At 35.0% G+C, this 27,171-nt stretch overlaps 1 protein-coding gene across 1 annotated transcript; it reads left to right on the forward strand.

Moving 5' to 3' along the window:
* Window positions 1-10,381: 10,381 nt before the first annotated feature.
* On the forward strand, window positions 10,382-26,564 carry TDRD15 (tudor domain containing 15). The gene is made up of 3 exons (XM_017526621.2): window positions 10,382-10,464; window positions 17,269-17,354; window positions 20,352-26,564. Exon 3 carries the CDS (start codon window positions 20,355-20,357, stop codon window positions 26,562-26,564), a length of 6,210 nt encoding a protein of 2,069 aa, XP_017382110.1. The 5' UTR covers window positions 10,382-10,464; window positions 17,269-17,354; window positions 20,352-20,354.
* Window positions 26,565-27,171: the final 607 nt, after the last annotated feature.

Here is a 27,171-nt window from a genome sequence, read left to right on the forward strand (position 1 = left end):
CCTATATACATTTAAACAAAGAAATTGACTGCCACATATTTGTGGCTACTGTTATGAAAAGATGAACACTTTATCCTCACTGTGAGTTGGGAATATATCTAGATGACATTTATGATTGTTTCCTAAATCAAACAAGATATTTGAGGAAGCTCTACTTGCAAAACATATTAAATGGCAAATAAACTTTGGCTAGAAGTGAGGAGGGCTATAAGAGAAGAAAGAAAGAGAAAGAAGTAGAAAATAAAAGGGCCAGAATAAATTAAAGGAGAGTCTAGTTTATAGGCTTGGGGAAGTGAGTGCTGAAGCTAAGGGTGGAGCAATGGCATGGGGAAGAAACTGGGGACTTCCAGGGACAAAGGGGAGGCTGGAGTAGAGGAGTCAGTGTCCTGTGGGTTAAAAGCAGTTAGGACAGATTTTCTCTAAGGGATATGGCAAGCACATCATAGGACCGGAAGGAAGACTAGAGCTTAGGAGAAGGGGCAGAGCTGGGGGTTTCAGGAAATATTAAGAAAAGGAGCTTGAGGGCAATGAGGGTGGAGCTGGTTGGCTGCCAGACCAACTGGAGGGCTGTGCTGGGGAATCAGAAAGAGCTGTGTGCGAAGGAAAGGGAGTGGAGGCTAGGCGAGGTGGCTCATCCCTGTAATCCCAGCACTTTGGGAGGTGGAGGCAGGAGGATCTCTTGAGCTCAGGAGTTTGAGACCAGTCTGGGCAACATAGCTAGACCCCATCTCTACAAAAATATTAAAAATTAACCAAGTGTGTTGGCAGATGACTGTAGTCTCAGCTACTTGGGAGGTTGAGGTGGGAGGATCACTTGAGCTCAGGAAGTCAAGGCTACAGTGAGCCATGATCACACCACTGCACTCCAGCTGACAAAGTGAACCCCTGTCTCAAAAAAGAAAAAGAAAAACTTCATCAAAAATGTGCAAACCCTCTATAATAAAAGCTACAAAATATTGCTGAGAAATCTAACAAATAAATAAATGATTATTTGTATTTGGTGTTGTCTTTAGATGGAGATGACATTCTTTTACTGCTTTATTTAAAAAAATAATAATAAATGGAGTGGGATGAAGCCTGGACCTTGGAGAAGGAGTAGGACAAGGAAGTCCTAGAGGAGGCTGGGGAAGAGAAGAGCCTGGGTGTGCGTAGGAAGTCATAGCCTTCTGCCTGTCTAGGAGGGAGGCCACACAGCTGGGATACTGTTTCTGGGATCAGATAAGGGATACAGTGTAAAGAAAACATGCTTCCCTTTCATGTACCACTTACAACTGTCTTGAGGACCATATCTGGGGATATGTATACCACATTTTCAGAAAAATTTCAATAATATCATTTTTATCCGCCTCAGAGCTAGCTATCATATGAGCAGAATGTGTTCTTGTTGGACATTTATATTGTTTCTAGTTGATGTTTGTATGAGCATGCTGTACTGAATGTCCCTGTAGCTAAGTCTTTGCTCACAATCGCAATAATTTTATAAAGAGAAATTACTGTGAATGGGAGAGTGAGTGTGAGGAAAGGGAATGCAAGAGCAAAGGACATAAACAATTTTAAGGCTTCAGATAAGTAATTTTCAATTGTCTCAATTAACATTCTAACACAAGCATATAATGATATCTGCTTCCCCATGTCCCATTATCACCGAGTATTATTTTTTTTTAAATGGTGAGATTTAATTACATCTTAAATGGAAAAGACATCTTTCTTTAAAAAGTGATAGGATGTCCGCAGATGTACAGGCATCAAGAGAGATTATCAGTAGGCAAGTTCATGCTGCCTCCCTGTGGCATATAAAATACTGACAAGATAGAAAATCAAATCCAACCAGATAGGGACTATCTAAGGAAGTCATCCACATTAACTTATTTAGAGCTAAAGTTTTAGAAAGTGGGTGGAAGGAACACACACACAAAATTGACTTGATCTTAGCATATTAGAGGATATGGGAACTAGAAGAAAAACATTCTTACCCATGACTAGAACATGTGTGACATGATGCACTCAGAGATGATTTATTAAACTGAGTGATAACAAAAGAAAATTGACTTTTCAATGTCAGGCTCCAAGGAAAGATCACTCACAACTTCCTTGGAGGGCTATGGAACTACTTATATCTTGTGTATTTCATATCTGTTTCTCCTACAAGACAGTGAAGAGAACAAGGTGCAGTCTTCTAAGGTAACTATTTCCCTGAAAAGAACACTCATAACAGTAATTATGTACTCTGTGTCTTCGACTAAGTTTGGGGGAGAAAGTTTATTTTTACTTTGAAATTGTTTTTGTGTGCAAAACACTATGTTCCCTAGCGACAAAGCAGGAAAGGAAAAGAGAAAAAGCTGCAAAGACAAATGATGGTCTTTGTACTAAAAGGAGTTACTAATCTTTTGCTGTTTTCCAGAGTTCCATCCTCTTTTCTGTTTACTTGTTACTACATGATCTCATCTAATCCCAGGACTGCAAATGCCACTGGCACAGTAATCCACTTGCTCATTCAATCTTTGACTTAGATTCACTGTGGATAAACAATATGTGTAGTATTGTTTCCGTGAGACTTGATGGAGACATAGACATCAAATAATCATATCAATAGATATGTATTTATAGATTATGTCAAGTAAGAGGAAAAGTTCAGGTTACCATGAGAATGTATACTTAGTTTACTGGTTCTTAAATATTTTGCTCTCATACCCCTAATGCTCTCACATCTGTAATGATTGATTACTAATTGATTGATAATTGAGTACTTGCTTAGATTCTTCAATCATTTTTTTAAAAATAAAGTACTAAAATTAGAGACTACCTGACTTGAAAAATGATCTTCTACTTAGCCATTAGAATGGTATACAATCTTAATTTCTGGGAAGCTTAACAAAGGGGCTCTAAAAAAATTATATGTGTTATTATTTCACTTTTAGTTTCCTTATTTAACACATATACTCAGAAAATACACTGTTAATTTTAAGATACTTTTTCAGAACTCCTTTTTCAATGAGGTATAGCATACATACATAAAGTGCACTCATCTTCAGTGTACAGATCAATGGATTATTATTATTATTTTCTTTTTGAGACAGAGTCCTGCTCTGTCACCCAGGCTGGAGTGCAGTGGCATGATCTTGGCTCACTGCAACCTCTGGTTCCCAGGTTCAAGCACTTCTTGTGCCTCAACCTTCTGAGTAGCTGGGATTACAGGTCTGCACCACCACGCCTGGCTAATTTTTGTATTTGAGTAGTAGAAATGGGCTTTTGCCATGTTCGGGCTGGTTTTGAACTCCTGACCTCAAGTGATCTGTCTGCCTTGGCCTACCAAAGTGGACAGACATGAGCTATCATGCCTGACCAGATCAATGAAGTTTCAATTTTATAATGTGTTCATTTCTACAAAACCTTGGAGTTGAAGTCTGCAGCCTCAATAAAATAAAATACCTCTTTATTTCAAATTTTAAGTACATTAAGACTTCTTACTTACATTTTTGGGTTTGCTTTAACAGAACTCTCCCTTGGGCACATTGTATTGTTTAAAAATGTCAAAGAGATAGAAAAAAAATGTCCTCACATTTCCTAGGGTTTTCAGATAAAATATACAATGACAAATTAAATTTGAATTTCAGAAGCTAATAATTTTTCAGTGCTTTAGTATATCTGGAACATATTCATACTAAAAAATTGCTATTTATCTGCAATTCAAATTTAACCGGGGTTCTGTATTTTTACTTGCTAAATCTGGCAACTCTACTCACGTTCAACTCCACATTGTGTCTAATTATCAACAGCCCTACATGCATCAAAATATTCCACTTCTAATGTTGTGCTTTGTGTCTCACAGAAATTTGAATAATATGGAAAAAGACACAATGGCCCTACAAAGGAAGGTTTCACTGTTGCTAGTATTTTAAACAGCTGCTTATTTGTTCAGTGTCTGAGGGGAATTTACACTTCAGGGCAACAGACAATAATAAATATAGGCAATGAAACATCTTTTTTTGAGATGGAGTCTTGCTCTGCCACCCAGGCCGGAGTGCAATGGGGTTATCCCTGCTTACTGCAGCCTCTGCCTTCCGAGTTCAAGTGATTCTCCTGCCTTTGCCTCCTGAGTAGCTGGGATTACAAGCATGTGTCATCACACCTGGCTAATTTTTGTATTTTTAGTAGAGACAAGGTTTCATCACTTTAGCCAGGCTTATCTTGAAATCCTGACCTCAGGTAGTCCACCCACCTTGGCTTCCCAAACTGTTGGGATTACAGGCGTGAGCCACTGCACCTGGCTAGGAGACATTTTTATTTATAAATGGGAAACTGGGCAACAGTGAAAAGGAAGGAGAAAAGAGGAACCAACCAGCTGATTCTAGCTTGCAGGTGTTTTGGTTCTTTTAGGCAGTTCAACCTCGGAAAAAAGCACATTCAGAAGATAAGGGTCTGAAAATTGATTCGTTTGGGACTGTTATGCCTGTATACCCCTTTGGGAAACTTTTGGGCATTTCTCAGTGTATAGAAGAGCATTCCAGTCATGACTACACCCAGACTCAGAAGTCTTCTCAGAGGCAGCAGCCTTTAAGCTGAGAACTGAAGGATGAGTATAAGTCAACTGATGTATGGGTAACGTAAGATTGATTAGATGTTCACAGAGACTTCTAGCAGATTTCAAGTTAAAAAGCATATAAGTTAGAAAGCAGTATGTGTAGCTTGCCTTTCAACTTTGTTTATGGTTTCCTTTTTGGTGAAAAACGTTTTTAGCTTGATGTAATGACATTTGTCTATTTTTGCTGTTGTTGCTGTGCTTTTGAGGTCTTACTCAAAAAATCTTTGCCCAGACCAATGTCCTGTAGCATTTCCTTAAAATTTTATTCTAGTAATTCCGTAGTTTCAAGTCTTAAATTTAAGTCTTTAATCCATTTTGAGTTGATTTTTATTTATGGTGAAAGATGAGGATCTGGTTTAATTCTTCTACATATGGATATCTAGTTCTCTCAGCACCATTTATTAAAGAAACTGTCCTTTCCCTAGTGTAGGTTCTTGGTGCCTTTGTCAAAAATAGATTAGCTCTAAGTGTGGAATTTATCTAGGAGGAAATATCTGCAAATCATCCCTCCAAGAAGGGATTAACAACTAGGATCTATCAGGAACTAAATAATGAAATAGCAAAAAACCAAATAATCCAATTAAAGGATGGGCAAAAGACCTGAATAGACATTTTTTTCAAAAGGAGACACACAAATGGCCAGCAGGTATATGAAAAAAAAGTTCAACATCACTAATTATCAGGGAAATGCAAATCAAAACAGCCATGAGATATCATCTCACCCCAGCTAGAATGACAATTACCAAAAAGACAAAAAATAAATCCTGTTGAGGATACAAAGAAAGGAGAACATCAATACACTCTTGGTGTGAATATAATTAGAACAGCCACCACGGTAAATAGTATGGAAGTTTCTCAAAAAAACAAAAATTGATCTGATAGACATCCCAATTCACCTGAGAGAATTGTTACACATTGCATATATATATATCAAAATATCATATGTATTCTCAAAATATATACAGCAATGATATATCAATAAAACTACAAAAAGAGAAAAGTGTGTGTGTGTAAAAGTGTCCCAAGGTCCTCTGTATTATTTAAAAAGAAGGTAAAAATATTAACTTTAGAATTTGTTCAATTAAATGTTAAAAATTGTTGAGTGGCCACCAATAATTAGATAGTACCAGAAGACAGCAGAAAACAGTAGATAGATCCAGAAAGACAGTACGAGAAGATAATACCAGGAAAAATTACTTCCCAAGTGGTAAAGGAGAAAATGGTGTCGGGGGGGGAGGTAGGGAGTTGAAAGGAGAAATGTAAGGATAGAATAAAATTAAATCAATTCAAGAGAAAGCATTCCTGAAGAAATCTAGAAAAAGTAGGAAGACTTAACACATAAAAAAAAAATGGTAGAAGTCACAAAATATCAGAAATCATAACCAATGTCAATGGACCAAACAGAAATGCAAGCTTTCAAGACTGATTAAACAAAGAGTAAACAAATAACATTGGGCTACATGTTGTTTATAAGAGCCACACTATAGTATAAGGACAAGAAGGAACGTTAGTAAATAAAAGGATATAAAAAGATACACCATGGCAAATACCAACTCAATGAATGTATTTAGCCATGCTAAATAAATGTCAGGTAAAATACCTGAAGACAAGGCAAAATTTTTCTTGACACACAGAAAGCTGTTACAAATTGATAAAATGGTCAATTCATCAGAAATTTTAAATATGTACTTTTTAACAAAGTATAGAAAAGACAAATAGGGAGACTTAGCTGATAAAAGTGACTTTCTGTAACTGATAAAGCTGACAAACACATCAGTAACAATATAGTAGCACTTGAACACAATTAACAAACTTGACCTATGGACATAAATTTTAAAAATGACTAGGTACTGTGGACAGAAGCAAGTATCAAGAAATTTTAAATAACTAGTATTACAGACCACATTCTCTGGCACAGTGCAATTAATGCAAGTAAGTTACAAATGAATATCAAAAAGCTAATAACACATTTTCACATATTTGGAAATTAAGGAAAATTATCTTTTACCCCGATGGCAAAAGAAATCTCAATAGGAATTAGGACAATTTTAAACTAAATGCCATTAAAAACTTAAGAGATACAATGAAAGTAGTACTTGAAGGGAAATTCATAACTTAAATATATTTTTCAGGAAATAAGAAAGGTAAAAAATAGAGAGTAAACATTAAGCTAAAAAAGTGAATAATAAAGTCAGAGAAACAAAATAGAAAGAATACAGATAAGGAAAAATAAAATGGAGAACAATTACAACAAGAAAAAACAATACAGAGAGGATTAATAACACTGGTCAAGAAGAAAAATATATAATCAACATACACAATAAAGGAGGAAATGATAGAAAGAAACAGACAACTTGACTCCATCTGTGAGCATGCAACAACTGATGTGGAAGGCAAGATTTTGCCTCCCCCAAAACCCTACCCAGATGCCTTTATAGTTGAGTTCCTAATTTTTCAAGGGACAGTTAATTCCTGTCCTTATTATATAATGTCATATAAATTGCTGCAGAACAAAGAAAACTAGTGAGAGTTGCATGGCTCATTTTATGAGACTAGTGTAATTTTTCAAATACAGTTTTTCTTGAAAAATAACTACAAATTTACAGGACAGTTCCAAGAAGAGTAGAAGGAACAGGTCTCCTCCCCATGTGAAAGTAAACTGCTGACATTTTGCGCAATAACCACCATTACTTTGTCTATTTCCTATAAACAAGGACTTTTACATACATAACCATAATATAACACTGGTTATAACATTAGGAAATTAACATTACATACATTAATACCATCTAATTCGAGGACCCAATTCAAGATTCTCCAAAACAGAGAAACAGAATTAACTGCAATAACTTAGCTAAATATCTGATTAGCTGGTGCTCGATAAATAGCCATTCCTTTCACTAATTCCCTGGGGACTCCTGAGTTTCTATCCTGGTAGTCACAAGATGGATCCGTCTGCATCATCTCTAATCTGCACAGCCGGAAGTGGGGTGACACCACCCCAATGTGTCACACTCATATGACACACTACATCCTCTCTACCACATTAACCCGTCCAGTGTCTGCCTATGGCCCCTGTCTGAGAGGCAAGGCTGGGCTGCCCACCTGGAGCCTAACCCCAGCTTCCTGAACTCCCAGTGGGCACCGCCCTTACCGGACAGACACAGCCTCCGCCCTCAGGAAGGCGGAGACAGCACCAGACGGGGAAGCTTTGCGCAGCTGCAGGCCTCCCCCCACCACACTGCCTTCAAGACCGCACATGCTCCCTGGGGCCCCTGCGGAATTACGAGGGGTGGGAATCGGTCACCAGTTTGCCGCCATCTTGGGCTCTAGCAGTATTTTTCCAGCTGTGGAAGCACGGCCTGACCCGCAGCAGAGACTTGGTAAACGCCGGCTCTGCTTATGTATGGTTAGCCTGCTCCAGGTACTATTGGTTTCCATGGTACTTTCACACTTTTCTCCTCTGACCCACAGGGGCTTTGGCCTCCCAGGGTCGGGGCTGCGATCTGAGGTCTGTCGTGGGGTCCTCAGCTGCTGTGTGTTCTCCTGCCTCTAATGGCGGCGGCTCAGACTCAGCCCTTCCTCAAAAAGTGCAGTTATCAAGGAGGGGAGCCCCCAGCATATGGGATCAATAATGGCTGATCCTAATGCCAAGCTGTGTGTAAGTGTGAGAGAGATCCTAAGGCCAGGGTGCGTATGAGTGTGAGATACCATAATGCTAGGGTTGTGTGCGGAAGAGATCGTAATGCCAGGGTGTGATTGTGTGAGTGTGAGAGAGATCCTAATGCCAAGGTGTGCATGAGTTGTTGCGTGTGTGTGTGTGTGTGTGAATGCTAGGGTTGTGTGCGGAAGAGATCGTAATGCCAGGGTGTGATTGTGTGAGTGTGAGAGAGATCCTAATGCCAAGGTGTGCATGAGTTGTTGCGTGTGTGTGTGTGTGTGTGTGTGTGTGAGACAGAGACAGAGAGAGAGAGAAAGAGAGTGTTAATATAGTCCAAAAGACATAAAGATAGTGAAGGTAAGGAGGTGCTTTTCTGAAGAAATTTATTTTTGATGAGTCACTTAATTGAAGAAATTTATTTTTGACGAGTCAATTGTTGTACCACTTTAATAATATGTTCATTTTTTTAACCTTTTGAAATTGACAAGAAATATAAGCTCTTTACAGCATGTCAGAGAAAACAGAGGGTAAAGTGAATTCTCTTTTACCCTCTGGAACTCTTTTTCCAGTTCCATCTCCTAATTTATTTGATATGTACCTGTCACACTTTCCTCTATTTATATACAAACATATATTCATGTATATATGTAAGATATCATTTTAGTATCTTTTCATATTACTCTGACAGTCATACTCCCAAATTAAATAGGTCTTAAGACGTATTCATCAGAACCAAAAATTTTTTATTAGTAATTACAAATATTAAAGTAGATCCTCTATGAATTATTCTGTTCCTACATTAATGAACTTCGATGTTGTGCATAAGTGCCTGTGCTTGTGTGTCTGTTTTATAGCTTTAGTGAAGTATATCTGAGAAATAACAAACTCCACGTATTTGAAGTGTACAATTTGGTGATATTTGACACACGTATGCTCTATGGAAACCACTATAAACAACATCATAAGCATATCCATCACCTTCAAAATTTTCCTTTGGTCCCACTCCAACCCAAGCTCCCCTTCTACAAGTCAATCACTGATCTTTCTGTTACTATAAATTAATTTGCATTTTCTAGGATTTTATACTAATGGATTCCTACAATGTGTATTCTCTTTGTGTTTCAGCGTAATTATTTTGAGAATCATCCATGTTTTTATGAGTCTCATTGCTTAATTCCTTTTTATTGTTGGATAGTTTCTAGTTTATGCTGTACAACCATTGTATGGTTCCATTATTTATTGGGTTGTTTTGTTTTGGCTCTTACAAGTAAACTTGCTGTGAACAGTCTCCTACAAGCTTTTGCATGGCCATATACTTTCATTTATCTTGAGTAAATACTTGGAAGTGGATTGACTGGATCATGTGGAAAGTACATGATATATATATTTAACTTTTAAAGAAACTTCCAAACTGTTCTCCAAAATGTTTGTACCGTTTTACAGTTCTTTCTGTAGTCTGTGACCTTTCCAGTTACACCATACCCTCACCAATGTTTGGCATCGTTGCCCTTTAATTTCAGTCATTCTAGTGGATGTTAAGTGTTATCTTAGTGCAATTTAATTTGCATTTGCTTGGTGACAATTGATGTCTTTTTCAAGTGCTAATTTTCCATCCATAAATCTTTGGTAAAGTGGCTGCTAAATATTTTACCTACTTTTAAATTGGATTATCTTTTTACCATTGAGTTGTAAAAGTTCTTTATATATTTTAGAGACAGGTGCTAGACTTTATGTTTTCCAAGTATTTTCTCACTCTCTGTGGCTTGCCTTTTAGTTTTTTTACTGTGGCTTTGGAAGAGAAAAATATTTTAATTCTGATAAACTCTGATGTATTGATTTTTTCCCCTCTTTGGTAGTTCAGATTTTTTGTGTCCTATTTAAGACATCTTTGCCAAATCAAGGTACCTAAGATTTTCTATTTTTTTTCTGAGAAGTTTTATATATTTAGTTCTTATAGTCCATTTACAATTATTTTTTGTATATGGTCAGTTTTTTTTCCCCCTTTTAAGCATATGGCTGTCTGTTACAGCATCATTTGTTGTATTACTGGCACTTTGGTTGAAAATTATTTATCTTTTATTGATAAATGATTGACCTTATACATCTGGGTCTTATTTCTGGATTCTCTGATCTGTTCCAGTGAATTATGTTTCCACACCAGTACTACACCAGTACCACAGTGTCTTGAGTGCTGTAACTTTATAATTAGTCTTCAACTCAGGTAAGCACAAGTTCTCAAACTTTAATCTTTTCCAGAAGCTTATTTATTTATAACCTATTTAGACTGTTCTGTTCCTTTGCATTTCCATAAAAAGGTTAGAATCAGCATTTGAATTTCTGCAAAAATGCATCCCAGGATTTTAACTGGGATTATGTCAGTTCTGTAGGTGACTTTGGGGAGAATTGATACCTTAACTTTAATTTATGTCATCTAAGTTCTCTCAGCAGTGTTTTATAGTTTTAATCAATAAACATCTTTCAATATGTATTTTTATATTCATAAGGATAGATTATCAAGAATAATCTTGGAACCAAAAGATGTGAGGATTTTAGTATTAATGGTGTTATCAGTTTACATGACAAAAATATAAGAATTTATTTTCTTACCTGGAACCTATGAACTTTTATTCTCTACATCTTCCACTTGTTCTGGGTATAATCATTCATATATCTTTTTTTTCTAACATAGTACATGAAAGAGGAATTTTTATTTTTGTTTTACCCATACTAGTGATATGGAACATATTTTTTATGTTAATGATGCCTTTAATCTATGTTTCACGTTATAGTTTTTTTAAAAAATATCTCTGTCATTTGTCTATTCATACGATATTCTTTTCTGTATAGCAATTTTAGCAGAATTTTAACCTGTATAGCAATTTTAACCTAACTGTGTTCTTCATTCTTTTTATGACTTTTGGGTTTCTATCTTTGATAGTCCACCTTATCCTAATATATTTCAAATATTTTTCTAAATTTTCTTCTAACTTTATGGCATTTTGAAGAGTTTTGTCTCAGTTTTTTTCCTTCACTGTCAGAGAAGAAATATATGGTAATTTATAGAAAAATTAGAAGTGGAAAAATCAGAAAGAAGGAAAAAATCACTTTCGCTTAATATAATCCATGGGAAAACAAGTGTTTTCTTAAAAAAAATATGATTAGTATTTATTTTTTGACAGGGTCTTGCTCTGTCAACAAAGCTGGAGTGCAATGGCATGATCTTGGCCATTGTAACCTCTGTCCCTCAGGGTCAAGCCATTCTCCCACCTTAGCCTCCTAAGTAGTTGGGACCACAGGTACATGCCACCATGCCCCACTAATTTTTGTACTTATCACATTGTGTTTCTTCTTCAATAGTTGATGAAATTTGGGTAGTTTTCACTTTTAGCTATTAGGAATAATGCTACTAAGAATGGTTCTGTCCAAATTTTTGTGTGGATATATGTTTCAGTTTTCTTTGGTATGTATCTGGTAATGGAATTGCTGTTTAACTTTCTGAGGAACCACCAAACTTTTCCAAAATTGCTGCACCGTTTTATAATACCTCCAGGATTGTAGGAGGGTTCTAATTTCTCTGCATTCTTGCTAACACTTGTAATTGTTCATTTTTAAAAATACAGCCATCCTAGTGTGTGTGAAGTGGCTTTTCATTGTAGCTTGCATTTTCCTAATGACTAATGATGTTTACTATCTCTTTTTATGCTTATTTGCCTTTTGCATATGTTTTTTGAAGAAATATCTAGTCAACTCTTTTGCTCATTTTAAGACTGCATTGTCTTTTTATTGTTAAGTTTGGAGTCTGTACATAGATTGTGTATCAGGCGCCTTATGAGATAGATGATTTGCAGGTATTTTCTGCCATTTTTGGGAATTGACTTTTCACTTTTCCGATGGGTCCTTTGGAGCACATTATTTTTTAAACTTTGGTGGTCCAATTTATCTGTTTTTTGTCTTTTGTCACTTGTGCTTTTGAAACCATATTTAAGATGCCATTGTCTAATTAGGTTATTGTCTTGATATGTTTTCTGTTCCTTATAGCAATACCTGAAACTAGGTAATTTATAAATAAAGGAATTTATTTCTTAAAGTTATTGAGGCTGAGAAATCCAAGGTCAAGGGGCTACATCTGGTGAGAGGCTTCTTGCTAGTGGGGCCTCTGCAGGACCTGAGGTGCTACAGGGCATCACATGGTCAGGAGGTGAGCATGCTAGTTCAGGTCCTTCTTCCTCTTCTTATAAAGCCACCAATGTCACTCCCTGATAACCTGTTAACCCATGAATGGATTAATTCATTCATAAGGACAGGACCCTCCTGACCTGCTCACCCCTCTTAAATGTTCCACACCCCAATGATTAAGTTGTAATGTGAGTTTTGGAGGGGACAAATGTTTAAACCATAGCAGTCATGTAGATTTATTTCAAACTTTTTAAGGGATTGACAGCCTTAGTTCTTACCCAAAGGTTTAAATCCATTTTCAGGTAATTTATGTACAGATGCACCTCAACTTACAATGAGATTACATCCTGATACACTCATTGTAAATTGAAAATACTGTAAGTTGAAGATAAATTTAATGCTGACAACAAAACAGACGGTCTGTGACTTACCATGTTTCAACATAGGATTTTCAACTTCACGATTGTGTGGAAGTAATACACATTGAGTAGAAACTATACCTCCTTTTTAAGTTGTAAGGTGCTCTTAGATTTCTATGGGATTATATCCCCAAAAATGTACCGTAAAGCTAAAAAATCGTAAGTCAAACCATTGTAAATATGAGAACATCTCATGTATATTTTGTGACGTCGGGGTCTAACTTCATTCTTTTGCATGTGGGTATCCATTTTTTTTTCAGGAGTATTTATTGAAAATATTATTATTTTCTCATGAATAAACTTGGCATCTTGTCGATCTTTACCTTTTTCAATGTGTTAATATTGACACTAATGGTGCAAAAGCAATGGTAGATAAAACTGCTGGCACCTCGCTGTGAATCAAGGCAGCGATGGTACCAAACTATTGGTAGTTGTTGTATTATTTACTACCAAACACTTGCAGTAAAAAAAAGATGCCAGTTTCACTTTAAAATGTCCTTGATCTAGCAGTAAAAATGAATGATCTAGCAGTAAAAATGAATGATATTAAAGCTTGACCCTTGAAAGTATGTCTTTTTAATATTCCATGTGATGAAATGGGAGGTACTCATAAAAGCACTTCTGTTGATGCTGAATTGTGCAGATCATCTCTTGGAAAAGCACTTGATGTAACTATTTGAGTTGCAAACTAGTGTAGCAAACTTAGTCAGATTTGGGTACTTTGAGCATTGAAGCAAGCTCTTCACTTCAAGGAAAATAACTGACAGTATTTGTCAATGATAAAATCCAAGTTTTAAGTAAAACCTGGAAAAAGTTGAGAAAAGTTATATCTGCCATTTTGAGTTTGATGGTGTGCCAAAATTCGATGACTTTTCTGTTGAGATTGCTGGTGATACCAATCAGTTTTATTTGGGGAGGTTGGGTAATGTAATATGTCAACATGTGGGAGCTCTGTACAACTCAACCAATATTTTCAAATTAATCCATATGTTATCTTATAAAATCATGCATATTTAAAAACTTCATTCAAAGTACAAAATAGGTCAGTGGATTTTAAAATAACAATACAAAAAGTTCCCTTATAATTTTATATTCCACATTGTAAACTACAAAGAAACTACTACTCATTGAGTGTTTGTGCATATCAAAGAAGAATGTCTTCAGTTATATGAAAAAGCTTTTAAAGTTCTCTCTTCTCCAACTGTGTATCTGTGTGTAGTTAGATTTTCTTCACATCCTTCACTCAGGACAGCCTATTGCAACAAATTGAGTGTAGAAGCAGATATGAGAATCCAACTTAATTTCTATTAAGCAGACATTAAAGAGATTTGTAAAAATTATAAAACCATGTCACCTTTCACTGATTTTTTGGTTTTAAGAAATATAACTATCTCCCATGAAAATATCTATGTTGCTAGTGGGTTTATTATTTTTAAATGAATTAAGTGTATTTTAAATTTCTATTTTTATTTCTAAAATGATAAATGTTGGTAGACATAAGTCACATAAATGAAAATTCTTTGAGATCTTCAATGATTTTTAGGACTATAAATGTGTCCTGAGAACAAAGATTTGAGAACCACTAATTTAATAGAACTTTTTTGTTGCTTTTGATAGAGAGGTTAGGAAGGGGCTTAGGGAACGTTAAGTTTGTGGGGAGGGTACAGTTTTAATTAGAGTGGTCAGGGCATGCTTCACCTAGAAGGGCATCTTCTGACCAAAACTTGGAGGAAGTGAGGAAGCAAGCTGTGCTCTGACAGTAGTTAAGCCCAAAGCCCAGAGGTGAAAAGATTCACAGAATAGCAAGGGAGGGATTGCAGCTTCAGTGTAATAAGTGAGGGGAGTGTAATGGGAAGGAAATAAGGTAAGAGAAAATGTGAGGTCCTGGTGGTGGTGGTGATGATTAGTTTTTTGGGACTTCATAAAGCCATTTTGATGGCTTTAGTTTTCAGTCAGTGAAATTAGAAGTCACTGAATTTTTTTTTTCTCTTTTCACATGTTGTATCTTATATTTTTAAAAGATCCATCTGCTTACAATGCTAAGAACATTCACAGGTTGGGATAGGGTGGAGTTAAGTTTAAGACTAGTGAGGAAGGTAGTATTACTGATGACAGAAGAATGTAGTTTAGATCAGGATTATGGCAGCAGAGTTGGAAGTGTCAGATTTTTATATGCTCTGGGGATGAACCCAGTAGAATTTCCTGGAGGATTGTATGTGGGATGATAGTGGAGTCACAGATGATGAAGATATTTGGCCTGAGAAAATCCTTCATGCAGTAAATTCAGTTGATCTTAATGTTGTTTATAGCTTTATTTTTGCCTGTAATTAACAAAATTAATATGTTAAAAAAATTTTATGGCCTCTGGATTTTGTCTCCTAAAAGAAGTCTTCCTTAGTAAAAGCAGAAAATTATTCTTGTATTTTCTTCTAATTCTTTTAGATAGTTTTATTAAATTAGTTCTTCTACCTATCTGGTGTTTATTTTTGCTCTCACTAAAGCAGTTTCTCAAACTCAGAACTATTGACACTTTGGGCTGAATACTTCTTTGTTTGCGGAAGAATGTTCTCTTCTGTGCATTATAGGATATTCAGCGGCATCCCTGGCTTCTACCCACTAGATACGGGTGACACTCACTTCCTACCTCAGTTAAGACAACTAAATATATTTCCAGATGCCCCCAAATATTCCCTTGGGGACACAATTACTCCTGGTTGTGAACTTCAGTAAAGAACGTTTAGAAAAATGAAGCCCTGATGCTTGAGGTATGCATACTCAAATAGAATGCCCAGTTTTATTTTCGTCACATTAGTGTCATTAGCAACGCAAATCTAGAAACTATTATGAATATATGGAAGAGATGGGAAGAGGAAAACCAAAGCACAGATGCTTCAACTTGAATGAGTTGTTTGGAACATAGTAACCTTGCCAGCATACTGGCCAAAGTTTGAGCAGAATGATCTTAAATTTTGAAAAAGGAAGAATTAATAAGCAGATTTTGTCCCAGAATGATGCTTTACTTGTTTATATATATATATATATATATATATATATATATATATATATTTTGGTATTTGTATCTTTCATGTTTATTTTGGTTCTTGTCCATAATTATATGCTTTAGTTGAAACAACAGTGTGAAGCAGTAGAAATAATGTACATGATGAACTGGACTGATAATCAGAAAACCTAATCAGAAACCTAAATCTCTTTTTAGATTTCAATTTTGATCAATTTTGGTTTCAATCGATCTTCACTTCTGTGGTCTGAAAAACGAAGAATCTTATTGTGAAGATCAGTTAAACTAGTGTACTAAAAACCTTTAAAAAATTTAAAGCATTATAAAGATTTATTAATATAAGGAACTATTATTTTACCTGGTTTGACAAAAATCTATGATATTTAAAACTTAAAATTGTATCATAGTTCTAGATTTGTACTTTGAAATACTGTAGTCACTAACCACATATAGCTCTTGAGCATTTGAAATGTGGTTAGTCCAAATTGAGATGTATGCTAAGTGTAAAATGTACACCATAGTTTGAAGAGTTAGTATTAAAAAAGAAATAAAATATCATCATAATAATATATTGATTACATGTTGAAATGATAGGATATATTGTTATAATAGATTATGAAAATTAATTTCAATTGTCTCATTTATTTCTTAATGGTGTTACTGGGTTACTTTAAATTATAGATATGGCTCAATTGTGTTTCTAGTGGACTCTACTGTTCTAGACTTGTTTGATGTTAATTTATAAAAGATAAACTCCAACAAGTGCCATTATCTGTAATATATGTTCTATAGAATCAGAGAATTTTAGTTTGAAAAGGGTTTTCCCTATCAATTTTAATAGTGTTTGCAGATTATATTTTCCTCAAACCTCAGGGGAACTGTGATGCTGTATATTTTTTATTTAGATTTAATTCAGGTGTTTGGGAACTTTGGATTTAAATTTGATTTTTTAAAACATAATTTTTATATAAAATATTCAGATATTATATACTAAATTTAAAAGCAGAAAACAGCACTAGTTAGTACCATTGGAGTAACTCATTGATTATTTAAGTTGTGGCTCTCCCATATTTTTGTTTGACTCTATTGGATTATGTATAATTTTGGAAGCAGGTAGACTGTTGCCTATGTCTGGGCCTGATTTTCCCAATACTGTGTTATCAAACATCATAAGTCAAATTGTATCATGAAGCTTCTGTCAGCTTGTGTTTAATAGAATAACTTTATTAGTCTTATTTCCTGACTTCACAATTAAATTTTATAAACTTATGAAATTATTAGAACACAAATCCATTTGATAAGTACTTTGATTTTTGCAAAAAATACCTTTGCATTTACAATTTAAGAAGTATTTCTGCTGCAGAAAAATGGTTTGAAAAATCCTAATTTAATTAAACTTTTCATTTTACAGATTAAGAGTCTGATTCTAAGGAAAAATAGTTTCCCAAATTTTACACAATTAATTGAGTATTGATATCTGAATCCTGTGTATACAGTGTAAGTACTTTCTGTGTTATAGTACTGTTCTAAGGATTATAATATTTGAGTAGGGGTTGGATCTAGAACATCTTGATTCAAATTATGTCTTTAAAATAATATATTTGTTCATTATGTAGAATAGTTTTAAATTATGTATATGTATTTTTTCCTGAATTTTCTTCGAGCTATTCTCATCTGGTCTTTAGACGCACAAGGGTAGGAGCTTTACCATGGTACTGGGAACTTTCTTCATTATCCTTTTGAGTGAGCATTGTAGAGGCAGGTGAAAGACAGGCAGATTGACTCACATCCACAGAGTAGGTTATGCTGTCTACCCGATTAATAATTTTTTTCATTGTGGGGCTCTTCGGTGAGTGTCACATGGGACCTAAAATTTTCTTATGTGTCAATTCATAGAGTCGTATTCATATACCTTTTCAGATTGAAGTTTTCCAGTCTTGCTCCTTCAGCATTCCTGATGATCCTGCAGAAACTATTAGCCATTGCATATTGATATGCATAGATTATTAACTCAGGCAATGTCTTCTTTAGGCAAAGTAGATGTAATGGTAGATCTTTCTACTGTGAAGATTTTCTCTCATTTCTTAGTCTGCCATCCTACCCCCATCCCCACCCCCTCACTCGGGTTGGGGTGTAATGCCTCAGCAATCTATTTCTGGAAGTTACTGGCATTAAGTGAGAGCCATGTATAAACTAGATGTTTGCCCCCTCTGGTGTGAAATTCTCCAGGAGGCCATCTGTATTATTTGAGGGAGGGATAGTGATATGAAAGAGTAGGTTTCTGATAGTTTGAGTAACCTATTCAAAAACTTCTTGTGCCTTTGGGCTTGCTTTGTCTTACATGTACTGTATATACCACCTCCATTTAATGAAGAAGATCTCTTGGGTACATCTACTTTTTATACATAAAGAAGGAGGGTGTCATAGTTCCTGAAAGATGTATGTAAATTATTTCTTTCCCATATACCCATATGAATGGTTACAGGGCTCTTTAGTGAATGCCGGGAAGATAATTTTGGTATAATCCAGTATAGGATTCTTTCTTGAGCATACCTGGCGATCTCTTCATGTAAGAAATTAATCGGTCTATAAACCGAGTAAAGTTTGGGAATTGGGTGAAGGCCTGAAAACATTTAGACTTTGGCGAGACTTTCTATTCTGGTCCTACATACTCCTCTTTCATCTTTTTATCTTTTTCCTCTGAGCTTTGAGGTATTCTGTCAAAATTTTCTTCTAATTTTTCTTTATTTTAGGTTTAATTTTCCCATTATAGTTTTAAATTTATCATGTATGTATAGTTCATCCTAATCTCAGTTGTTATATCTTCACCTTTTGACCTTTTTGATAGCAGGACTTTGCTATTTCTTTCAGTACATCTGTTTCTGTGGAGTAGCATTTCCTTGATTTCTTTTAAGTGGCTCCCTTATTTTGTGGGGAAGGGCATCTAGTGTTTTTCTTACTCATCCTCATAGAAATAAACTGATGCTTGTCAACTCTTTTTTTTTTTTTTTTTTTTTGAGACGGAGTTTCGCTCTTGTTACCCAGGCTGGAGTGCAATGGCGCGATCTCGGCTCACCGCAACCTCCGCCTCCTGGGTTCAGGCAATTCTCCTGCCTCAGCCTCCTGAGTAGCTGGGACTACAGACACGCGCCACCATGCCCAGCTAATTTTTTGTAGTTTTAGTAGAGACGGGGTTTCACCATGTTGACCAGGATGGTCTCGATCTCTTGACCTTGTGATCCACCCGCCTCGGCCTCCCGAAGTGCTGGGATTACAGGCTTGAGCCACCGCGCCCGGCCGCTTGTCAACTCTTAACTCAGAGTCAAGGAATAGTTGAGCTGTATTGTCACAATAGATGATGATTCCCTGAAATTGGGAAATATTTACATTTCTTGAATATTTGCCTTATCATTTTTAGAAACCTAATCCTCAGATTAACTGTGATAGAAAATTTTGCCTTGGTGCTAAAGATTCCTTCCCTTTTCAACTTATTGTGGGCAGTGATGCCAGTAATGAGGCCTGGATGTACCTAACCTACTTATCTTCTGTCTTATTTCTTTCTTTCTTTTCTTTTTAAAAGAATTTTTTTTTGAGACAGAGCCTTGCTCTGTTGGCCAGGCTGGACTACAGTGGCACGATCTCGGCCCACTGCAATCTCCGTCCCCTGGGCTCAAGCAATTCTCCTGCTGCAGCCTCCTGAGTATCTGGGGTTACAGGCATCCACCACCACACCCAGCTAATTTTTGTATTTTTAGTAGAGATGAGGTTTCACCATGTTGGTCAGGCTGTTCTCGAACTCCTGACCTCAAATAATGCACCTGCCTCAGCCTCCCAAAGTGCTGGGATTACAGGTGTGAGCCACCACACCCAGCCTACTTTAGTGTCTCTATGCTCTGTTTCACTTAGTGGTGTCCAGGTCTCAGCTGATTTTCCTCAAAGATAAATCCCAGAGTTGCATAATGATGCTGATAGAGTCCAAATATTGTGAATTTACACAAAGTGGGGAGTGCAAACAATGTGCCCCTTTTTGGTTCACCACCTGCCCTTCTAGCACTCACCTCTTTGAGTTATGGGTTGTGGGAAAGAGTTTACATAAAGGAAAATGGTTTTCTCACAGGAGGAGAAGGAGGTCCCTAATGGGCATAATTTGGCTCCTTTCATTATATCACATCTGTCCAATATCCAGTTGGAATTTGTTAAAGTTTCTGGAAAATAAAGGTTACTCTTCTCTGTTTTCCAGTGATGATATTCTATCTATTTAAAGCATGTTTTAATACTTATTTCAATAAAAAATTTTAAAAGTGTAGAATGCAGTGAACAGTTAGATTTTATTTCACCAGCATCTTGTTTGGTGTTTATAATTTTTATCAACATGTTTAAATTTGATAAAAATACAGGCATATAATTATTTTTAGACCTATGTTTATATGCCAAACATAAGGCTAATTGCAGTTAATTTTGATAGCTAATGAGTAATTATTATTTGCTTTTTAGAAAATGGATTCTACATCTCTCTTACCAACATTTTTAGATGTGGATCTGACAATATCACATATTGAATGTCTTCCCAAGGATATTCTGGTGAAATTTCAAGGCATAAAAAATAATCAATGTGAGTTTGACTACCACATATTGCAGAAGGAAATACAACATACTCCAAAAGTGAAAAATAATGTTGAAATTGATGAATTTTGTTTGGTGGAAGAAAGAGTATCTGGAGAATGGCAGAGAGGAAGAGTTGTGGAAAAGAAAAATGAACTCTATACAGTGCTGCTCATAGATCGCGGAGAAGAACTAAGAGTTGCTGGTGCACAGATTGCTTCAGCCTGTGGCAATTTATTTGAGCTACCGCCACGGGTAGTATTTGGTATTTTTGCCAACATACTACCAGTTGGGGAAAAATGGTCTCCTAAGGCTTTGAGTTATTTCAAGTCATTAGTAGGAATACAAGTAAAAGGTTATGTGCAAGCTATTTTACCTCTGCAAATGTTTCTTTTTGAAGTGCCAAAAATTATATCTCAGGCCCTTGAGTTACAATTAGGAAGACTTGTTGATGGAGATTCATTTCGTCTTCTTGTGGAAATGTTAAAAGAATTCCCTCAACAAATGCCAGATTTATTGCAACATAAAATACCTGAATTGTCATTAGATAATAAAGATACTTCACTTGATATTCAACATGTTCTGGATAAGTTGCAGCCATCTTTGTCAGTAGGAAGTACTGAAAGTGTAAAGGTATCATCTGCATTGAGCCCAAGTAAATTTTATTGCCAGTTAATAAAATGGACTCCAGAGCTAGAAAACTTGACAGCACATATGACTTTGCATTATGATACTGTCTGTCAAGAAACCAGCCCCATGTGTGATAATTTTGGACTACTTTGTGTTGCCAAAAGGCAAAATGGACAGTGGCATAGGGGAATTCTTCAGCAGCTCTTGTCCCCAGATCAAGTAAAAATTTGGTTTATGGATTATGGGAGTAGTGAGGCCATACCCTCAATTTATGTAAAAAAACTTAAACAGGATTTTATTTTAGTACCATTATTTTCATTTCCATGTTCTCTGACATGTTTGCACAGTCCAGATAGAGATGCAAGAACATTTCAACTGAGTATATTTAAACAGGCCTTGTTAGGTCAAGTGGTATATGCACACATTGATTGGTTCAATAAGGATGAGCATTTGTATTATGTGACATTACAAAGCCGAGAGTCTACAGTTAATTCTAAGGGTCTACTGAAGACTGTAGGCACACAAGTATTTTGTCCCATGTCTGATTCAAAAATTTCCAATATCTTGAGTGAGACAAATGCATCTGATGTAAACAGCTTTGCAGTTGAGGGTTTTATGGGAAATATTGAATGGTCAATAGACTATCTAAATGAAAAAAGCATTTTGAAAGTAGGTTTTCCTGTTAAAACAGTAGAAATGGAGATAGAGGCCGCCTATGTAGCTTTTATAGCATATGTATTAAACCCATCAAATTTTTGGGTACGCACTAATGACCATCAGAATGAATTTCAAGAAATAATGAAAAATATAAACAAATTTTATGATTTATGTGAAAACGATGAAATGATTCTAAGAAAACCTGAACCTGGATTGTTTTGTTGTGCTAGATATAGCAAGGACAGACATTTTTATAGAGCTGTCATCACTGAAATTAATGGTTATAAGATTAATGTTTATTTTTTGGATTATGGCAATACTGATTCCATACCATTTTTTGATGTAAAAATTTTGCTTCCAGAATTTTGTGAGTTGCCTGCCTTAGCCATGTGCTGTTCACTTGCACATGTATTTCCTGTTGAAGATTTATGGACTAAGGCTGCAATTGATTATTTTAAAAAATTAGTTTTGAACAAAGCAATTTTGCTTCAGGTTATCACAAAAAAAGATGACAAGTACACTGTAAATATTCAAAGTGTTGAAGCCTCAGAAAATACCGATGTTATCTCTCTTATGTTACAAGCTGGATATGCAGAATATTGGCAAGTAGAACCAGAGTATTTTCCAAAATCTGTAAGTGAATATTCAATGTTAAATTCAAAATCTAAAAACAAAGTTAGTATTAAAAAAGTCATATCTGCCCTTCTTGAAGGACCTACGTCTAAAAAGTACCATTCAAATAACCTGATAGAAAAAAACTTGTCTTTGCCAAAGTCCCCAGCTGTTAATTTCTCAGATTTAAAAAATCCTTTCACCTTGTCTGTGGGACCTGAGTCATCCCTGCCTTATAAAGAACATATTTTTAAGCCAGGAACAGTTCTTGAAGTTAAATGTTCTTATTTTTATGGCCCAGGTGACTTTTCATGCCAGCTCCAATGTAAGTTAGAAGACCTAAAATTACTAATGGAGCAAATTCAGAATTATTATAGCATTCATTCTGATCCTTATCAGATTGGGCAGATTGCTTGTGTTGCTAAGTATTCTGGGAGGTGGTATAGAGCTGCTGTTTTGACTCAACTATCAAAAGAAGTTGACATAGTATTTGTTGACTATGGTTACCAAGGAAGGGTTTTAATTAAAGATCTCTGCGCTATTAACCCACGTTTTCTTTTGTTAGAAGCTCAAGCCTTCAGATGTTGTCTTAACCATTTAGTTGAACCTGTGAGTTGTAAATTATTCAGTTGGACAAGAGAAGCATACAGAGACTTTCGGAATTTTATCTTTTCATCTAGAGGATCATTGACTTGTATCATCTATGCCTTATTTCTTGTGTATCCAAACCGTTTATATAACTTAGTAGATTTACAATCCTCATTTACTAGTGCAAAAGAATTTCTTATTAATAGTGGCTCTGCTCAATACATCACATTATCAGAGCCATTTTCATCTTTAGCTAGTCTTTACAGTTACTGTTATTCTTCCTTTAATATAAAAATTGGAAGTGAAGAAGAAGTGTATATATCTCATATCTGTAGTCCCAAAAAGTTTTATTGCCAGCTTGGCAGAAATGATAAAGATCTAGAGATGATAGAAACAAAAATCACAGAGATTATTAACCTCAAAAATTGTCCAAAATATGATTCTAATAAAATGAGATTGTGCATATCTAAGTATGTAGAGGATGGTCTCTCATACAGAGCTTTAGCAATACCAACAGATTCATCATCTGAGTTTCTAGTCTACTTTGTAGACTTTGGAAATAAGCAATTAGTAGGAGAAAATATGTTGAGAGCCATTTCAGCTCAGTTTCCAGAGTTGTTGTTTACACCTATGCAAGCTATTAAGTGTTTTCTGTCAGATCTTAGAGATGTAGATGTTCCAGCAGAAATCAGTAGTTGGTTTAAAGACAATTTCTTGGGAAAACCATTAAAGGCAGTAATATTGTCCAAGGAGTCAGATGGACAGCTTGGTATAGAATTGTATGATGGACCTCAATATATAAATGAGAAAATTAAAATGTTGCTTCATGCTTATGGAAAAAAACATGGTGTCCAAGCATGCTGCATGGAAAAGAGTGATAAAATAAATGAGAATAAGAGATTTACTGCTTCTTTGAAAGGCAAAAAAGAAAACAACTATCACCATAATATGACAAATAAAACTAGTCTCGTAACATATTCTGAAAGAAAAGTAGATAAATTGATGCATCCCAAAAGTATATATCCCAGGTTTTTGAAACCATCAGTTTGTTATAAAATAGAATCTGTGCCAAAAAACAAAATGAAGAATTCTTTGAATGATGGTCTTAAAGGTGTAAAAATTGTCTCTGGATCTGCACATATTCTTGAGAAAAGTGGTGTGGGCCAAAAATCAGTAAAGGTTGTATCACAGTCTTTTATCAGAGAGTTAAGTCAAGTAGCCTTACAAAACCCATATGACCTTATTAGGCCACAGATCAAAGACCTTCCTCAACCCCAAATTTATTTGAATGCCAAAGTTAAAGGGTATGTATCTAATATCAGTAATCCAGCAAGTTTCCATATTCAGCTTGCTGAGAATGAAAGTGTGATTATCAGACTTGCTGATGCTCTAAATGCAAGAGCAAAGAGATTGAAAGAGAGAAAATCAGTTAAACCTCTAGTGGGAGATCTTGTAGTTGCAGAATATTCTGGTGACAATTGTATTTACAGAGCAGTTATTAAGAAAATTTTGCCAGGAAATTCTTTTGAAGTAGAATTTATTGACTATGGTAACTCTGCAATAGTAAACACATCTAAAATGTATGAACTTCAGCGGGAATTTTTAACTGTTCCTCAGCTAGGAATCCATTCTTTTCTTAGTGGAGTAAAATGGAACGAGCCTGATGAAATATGGGACAACAAAACTGTGGATTATTTTACTTCAAAAGTACATGACAAAACAGTTTATTGTGAATTTTTGAAAAAGCATGATCAGAGATGGGAAGTAAATATGATCTGTGATGAAAGATGTGTCATTAATGAACTACTGAAATGGAAAGCATGTTCAAAACTACAGAAGTCAGCATTGCAAATACCTCAGGTTATCTCTCAAAAGGCGAACCCAGGTGATGATAATGAAATGAACAATGGAAGATCAATTGAGTCTGAAAGTTCTGTGAATTTGAACCAACAGCTGTTTAAAATTCCTTTGGAAGAGTTCAAACCTGGACAGCTTGAAAAAGCTGAAATGCTTCATGTTTCAAAAAGTGGAAGATTTTATGTGACATTATCCAAAAATAAAAAAATTTTATCAGATTTAATAGTATTAATTACTGAAGAAGAAAAAAATTCCCCTTTTTTATCAATGGAAAGTATTGAAAAAGGTTTAGAATGCTTGGCAAAATCTAAAAATACCTTGAAGTGGCATCGATCAAAAGTAGAAGAAAAGTATGTTGATGATAAAGTACTTGTTTTTTTAGTAGATTGTGGTGTCTATGAAACAGTGCCTGTGTGTAATACCAAGCTGCTTAGTAATGAAATAAGAAATATTCCTAGACAAGCCATACCTTGTAAATGGATGTGGTTTGAAAATTCTAAGAATATGTCATTTGAGTGCTTATTTGCTCATTTGGAAATAAATATCCTTTTCCTGAAATATTTAGATGCTGTTTGGGAAGTAGAGATTTTGGTAGATGACCAGTTACTTTTGGAATACTTAAATCCGAATTCAGTTCCTATTGAAGAAAACAAACTTAGACCTGAAGAAATTGTTTACAATATTGAATCTAAGACTCCTATATCATCATGTGCAATAAAATCGTTTACTTGGGCACAATTCCAAAATGATAGGCAGTATTCTGGTATTGCAACTTCTGTTTCTGATCCATCAGACTTCTATATTCAGTTAGAAGATTCCTTTGATATAATGAAATATCTTTTTATGTTGCTTTCTGATCTACCAGAGACCTTAGAAACATTTCCTCAAAAGTTCATAATTCCTGGTTCTAGTTGTTTGTTCAAATATAAATCAGAAGATCAGTGGAATAGAGTAGAAATTTCTGAAGTCTCACATCAGTCTTTACGTCTTTTGTTGATTGACTATGGATTTTCTTTTTATATACATTATTCAGAAATTATAAATCTTAAAGTTGTTCCTGAGGAACTTTTGAATTTGCCAAGGCTGAGTTATCCATGTATTTTATATGGTATCTTACCTGCTAAAGGAAAACATTGGAATGAAGATGCCAAAAGCTTTTTTCGAGATTTTCTAAGTAAACCAGACTTAGTTTTTCAGTTTAGAGAATATAATTCTGAAAGGAAATGGAAAGTAGATGTCATTCATGAGAAAAACAATTTGGCAGACATATTAGTTGCATCTGGTCTTGCAGCTTATTCTGAAGATTCAGCTCATCTTCATGCAATTACTGCTGTGGAATCTACTAAAATCCAATATAAATTACAGAGTAAGCCTATTTTCCCATTGTTAAATCAAAATTGTTGCAAGAAACAAAATTTTACATGCACTGAGAAACAGAAGTGTAAACAGAAATCTACAAAGAGGAAAGATGTTGATAAGAACCTCTTAAGGAAAATTCATATTAGTAAAAGATCACATTCTAGAAATTTGAGAAAGAAAGTTGATAGTGGAAAACATTTCCAGAGTACTATTTTGTTTGATACATGTACAACAACTTCATTTTGGGGACTGCCTGATGGTTTGAAGAATAGCAGTTATGTTGACATTTTTTTTGAAAAACTACCAGCTGAAGGAATACAGGAAAATAAGACAATGAATTTTAGAACATCAGTAAAAACATTGCATAATAAAGAAAAAATTATTTCAGAAGAAAAATGGTAAATAGATATTTTTCTAAAGTCAGTTTTCTTCTGTAGATTCTATTTTTTGATCCTTTTAAAGTTTTTTTATATACTAATATTATCCAGATTGAAAATATATTGCAGGAAAACTCACTAGAAAGTCTGAATAAATGGATGAACTGGAAGTGGCCACTATGATTATAAAATGTTGCTTCACTATCTTTACATTTTTTGAATGGCAAAATTTTTAGAATATAATGAAAGATTTTAACCACACATGCATGTACACGTATGACATTTGACAAATAATTTCAAGGGTTTCATAAAACTTCTAAATGTCTGTAGATCTCATGTTAATAAATCTTGCTATTGTTAGTGAGCTTCCTGGGCTCATTTTGAAGAATAATTTTTTTGTTACATATTGTTTTATATCATATGACATATATCTTTAGGTTTTTTGAGTGTGCTTCCAGCATATTTCTAAACCAGATAGATTTATAAATATACTGACTGTAGCATATTTTCTCCTAAATCTCTTAGATGTCAAACTAATTCTAAAATATTGTTAACATTTTAATATTTTGTGAATTATAGTATTGTCTGATTTTGTTTATGCACATTACATTCATTTTCTTTATGGATTAATT

Source organism: Cebus imitator, unplaced genomic scaffold, assembly GCF_001604975.1.
Source record: "Cebus imitator isolate Cc_AM_T3 unplaced genomic scaffold, Cebus_imitator-1.0 Scaffold1, whole genome shotgun sequence".
Lineage (NCBI taxonomy): Eukaryota > Metazoa > Chordata > Mammalia > Primates > Cebidae > Cebus > Cebus imitator.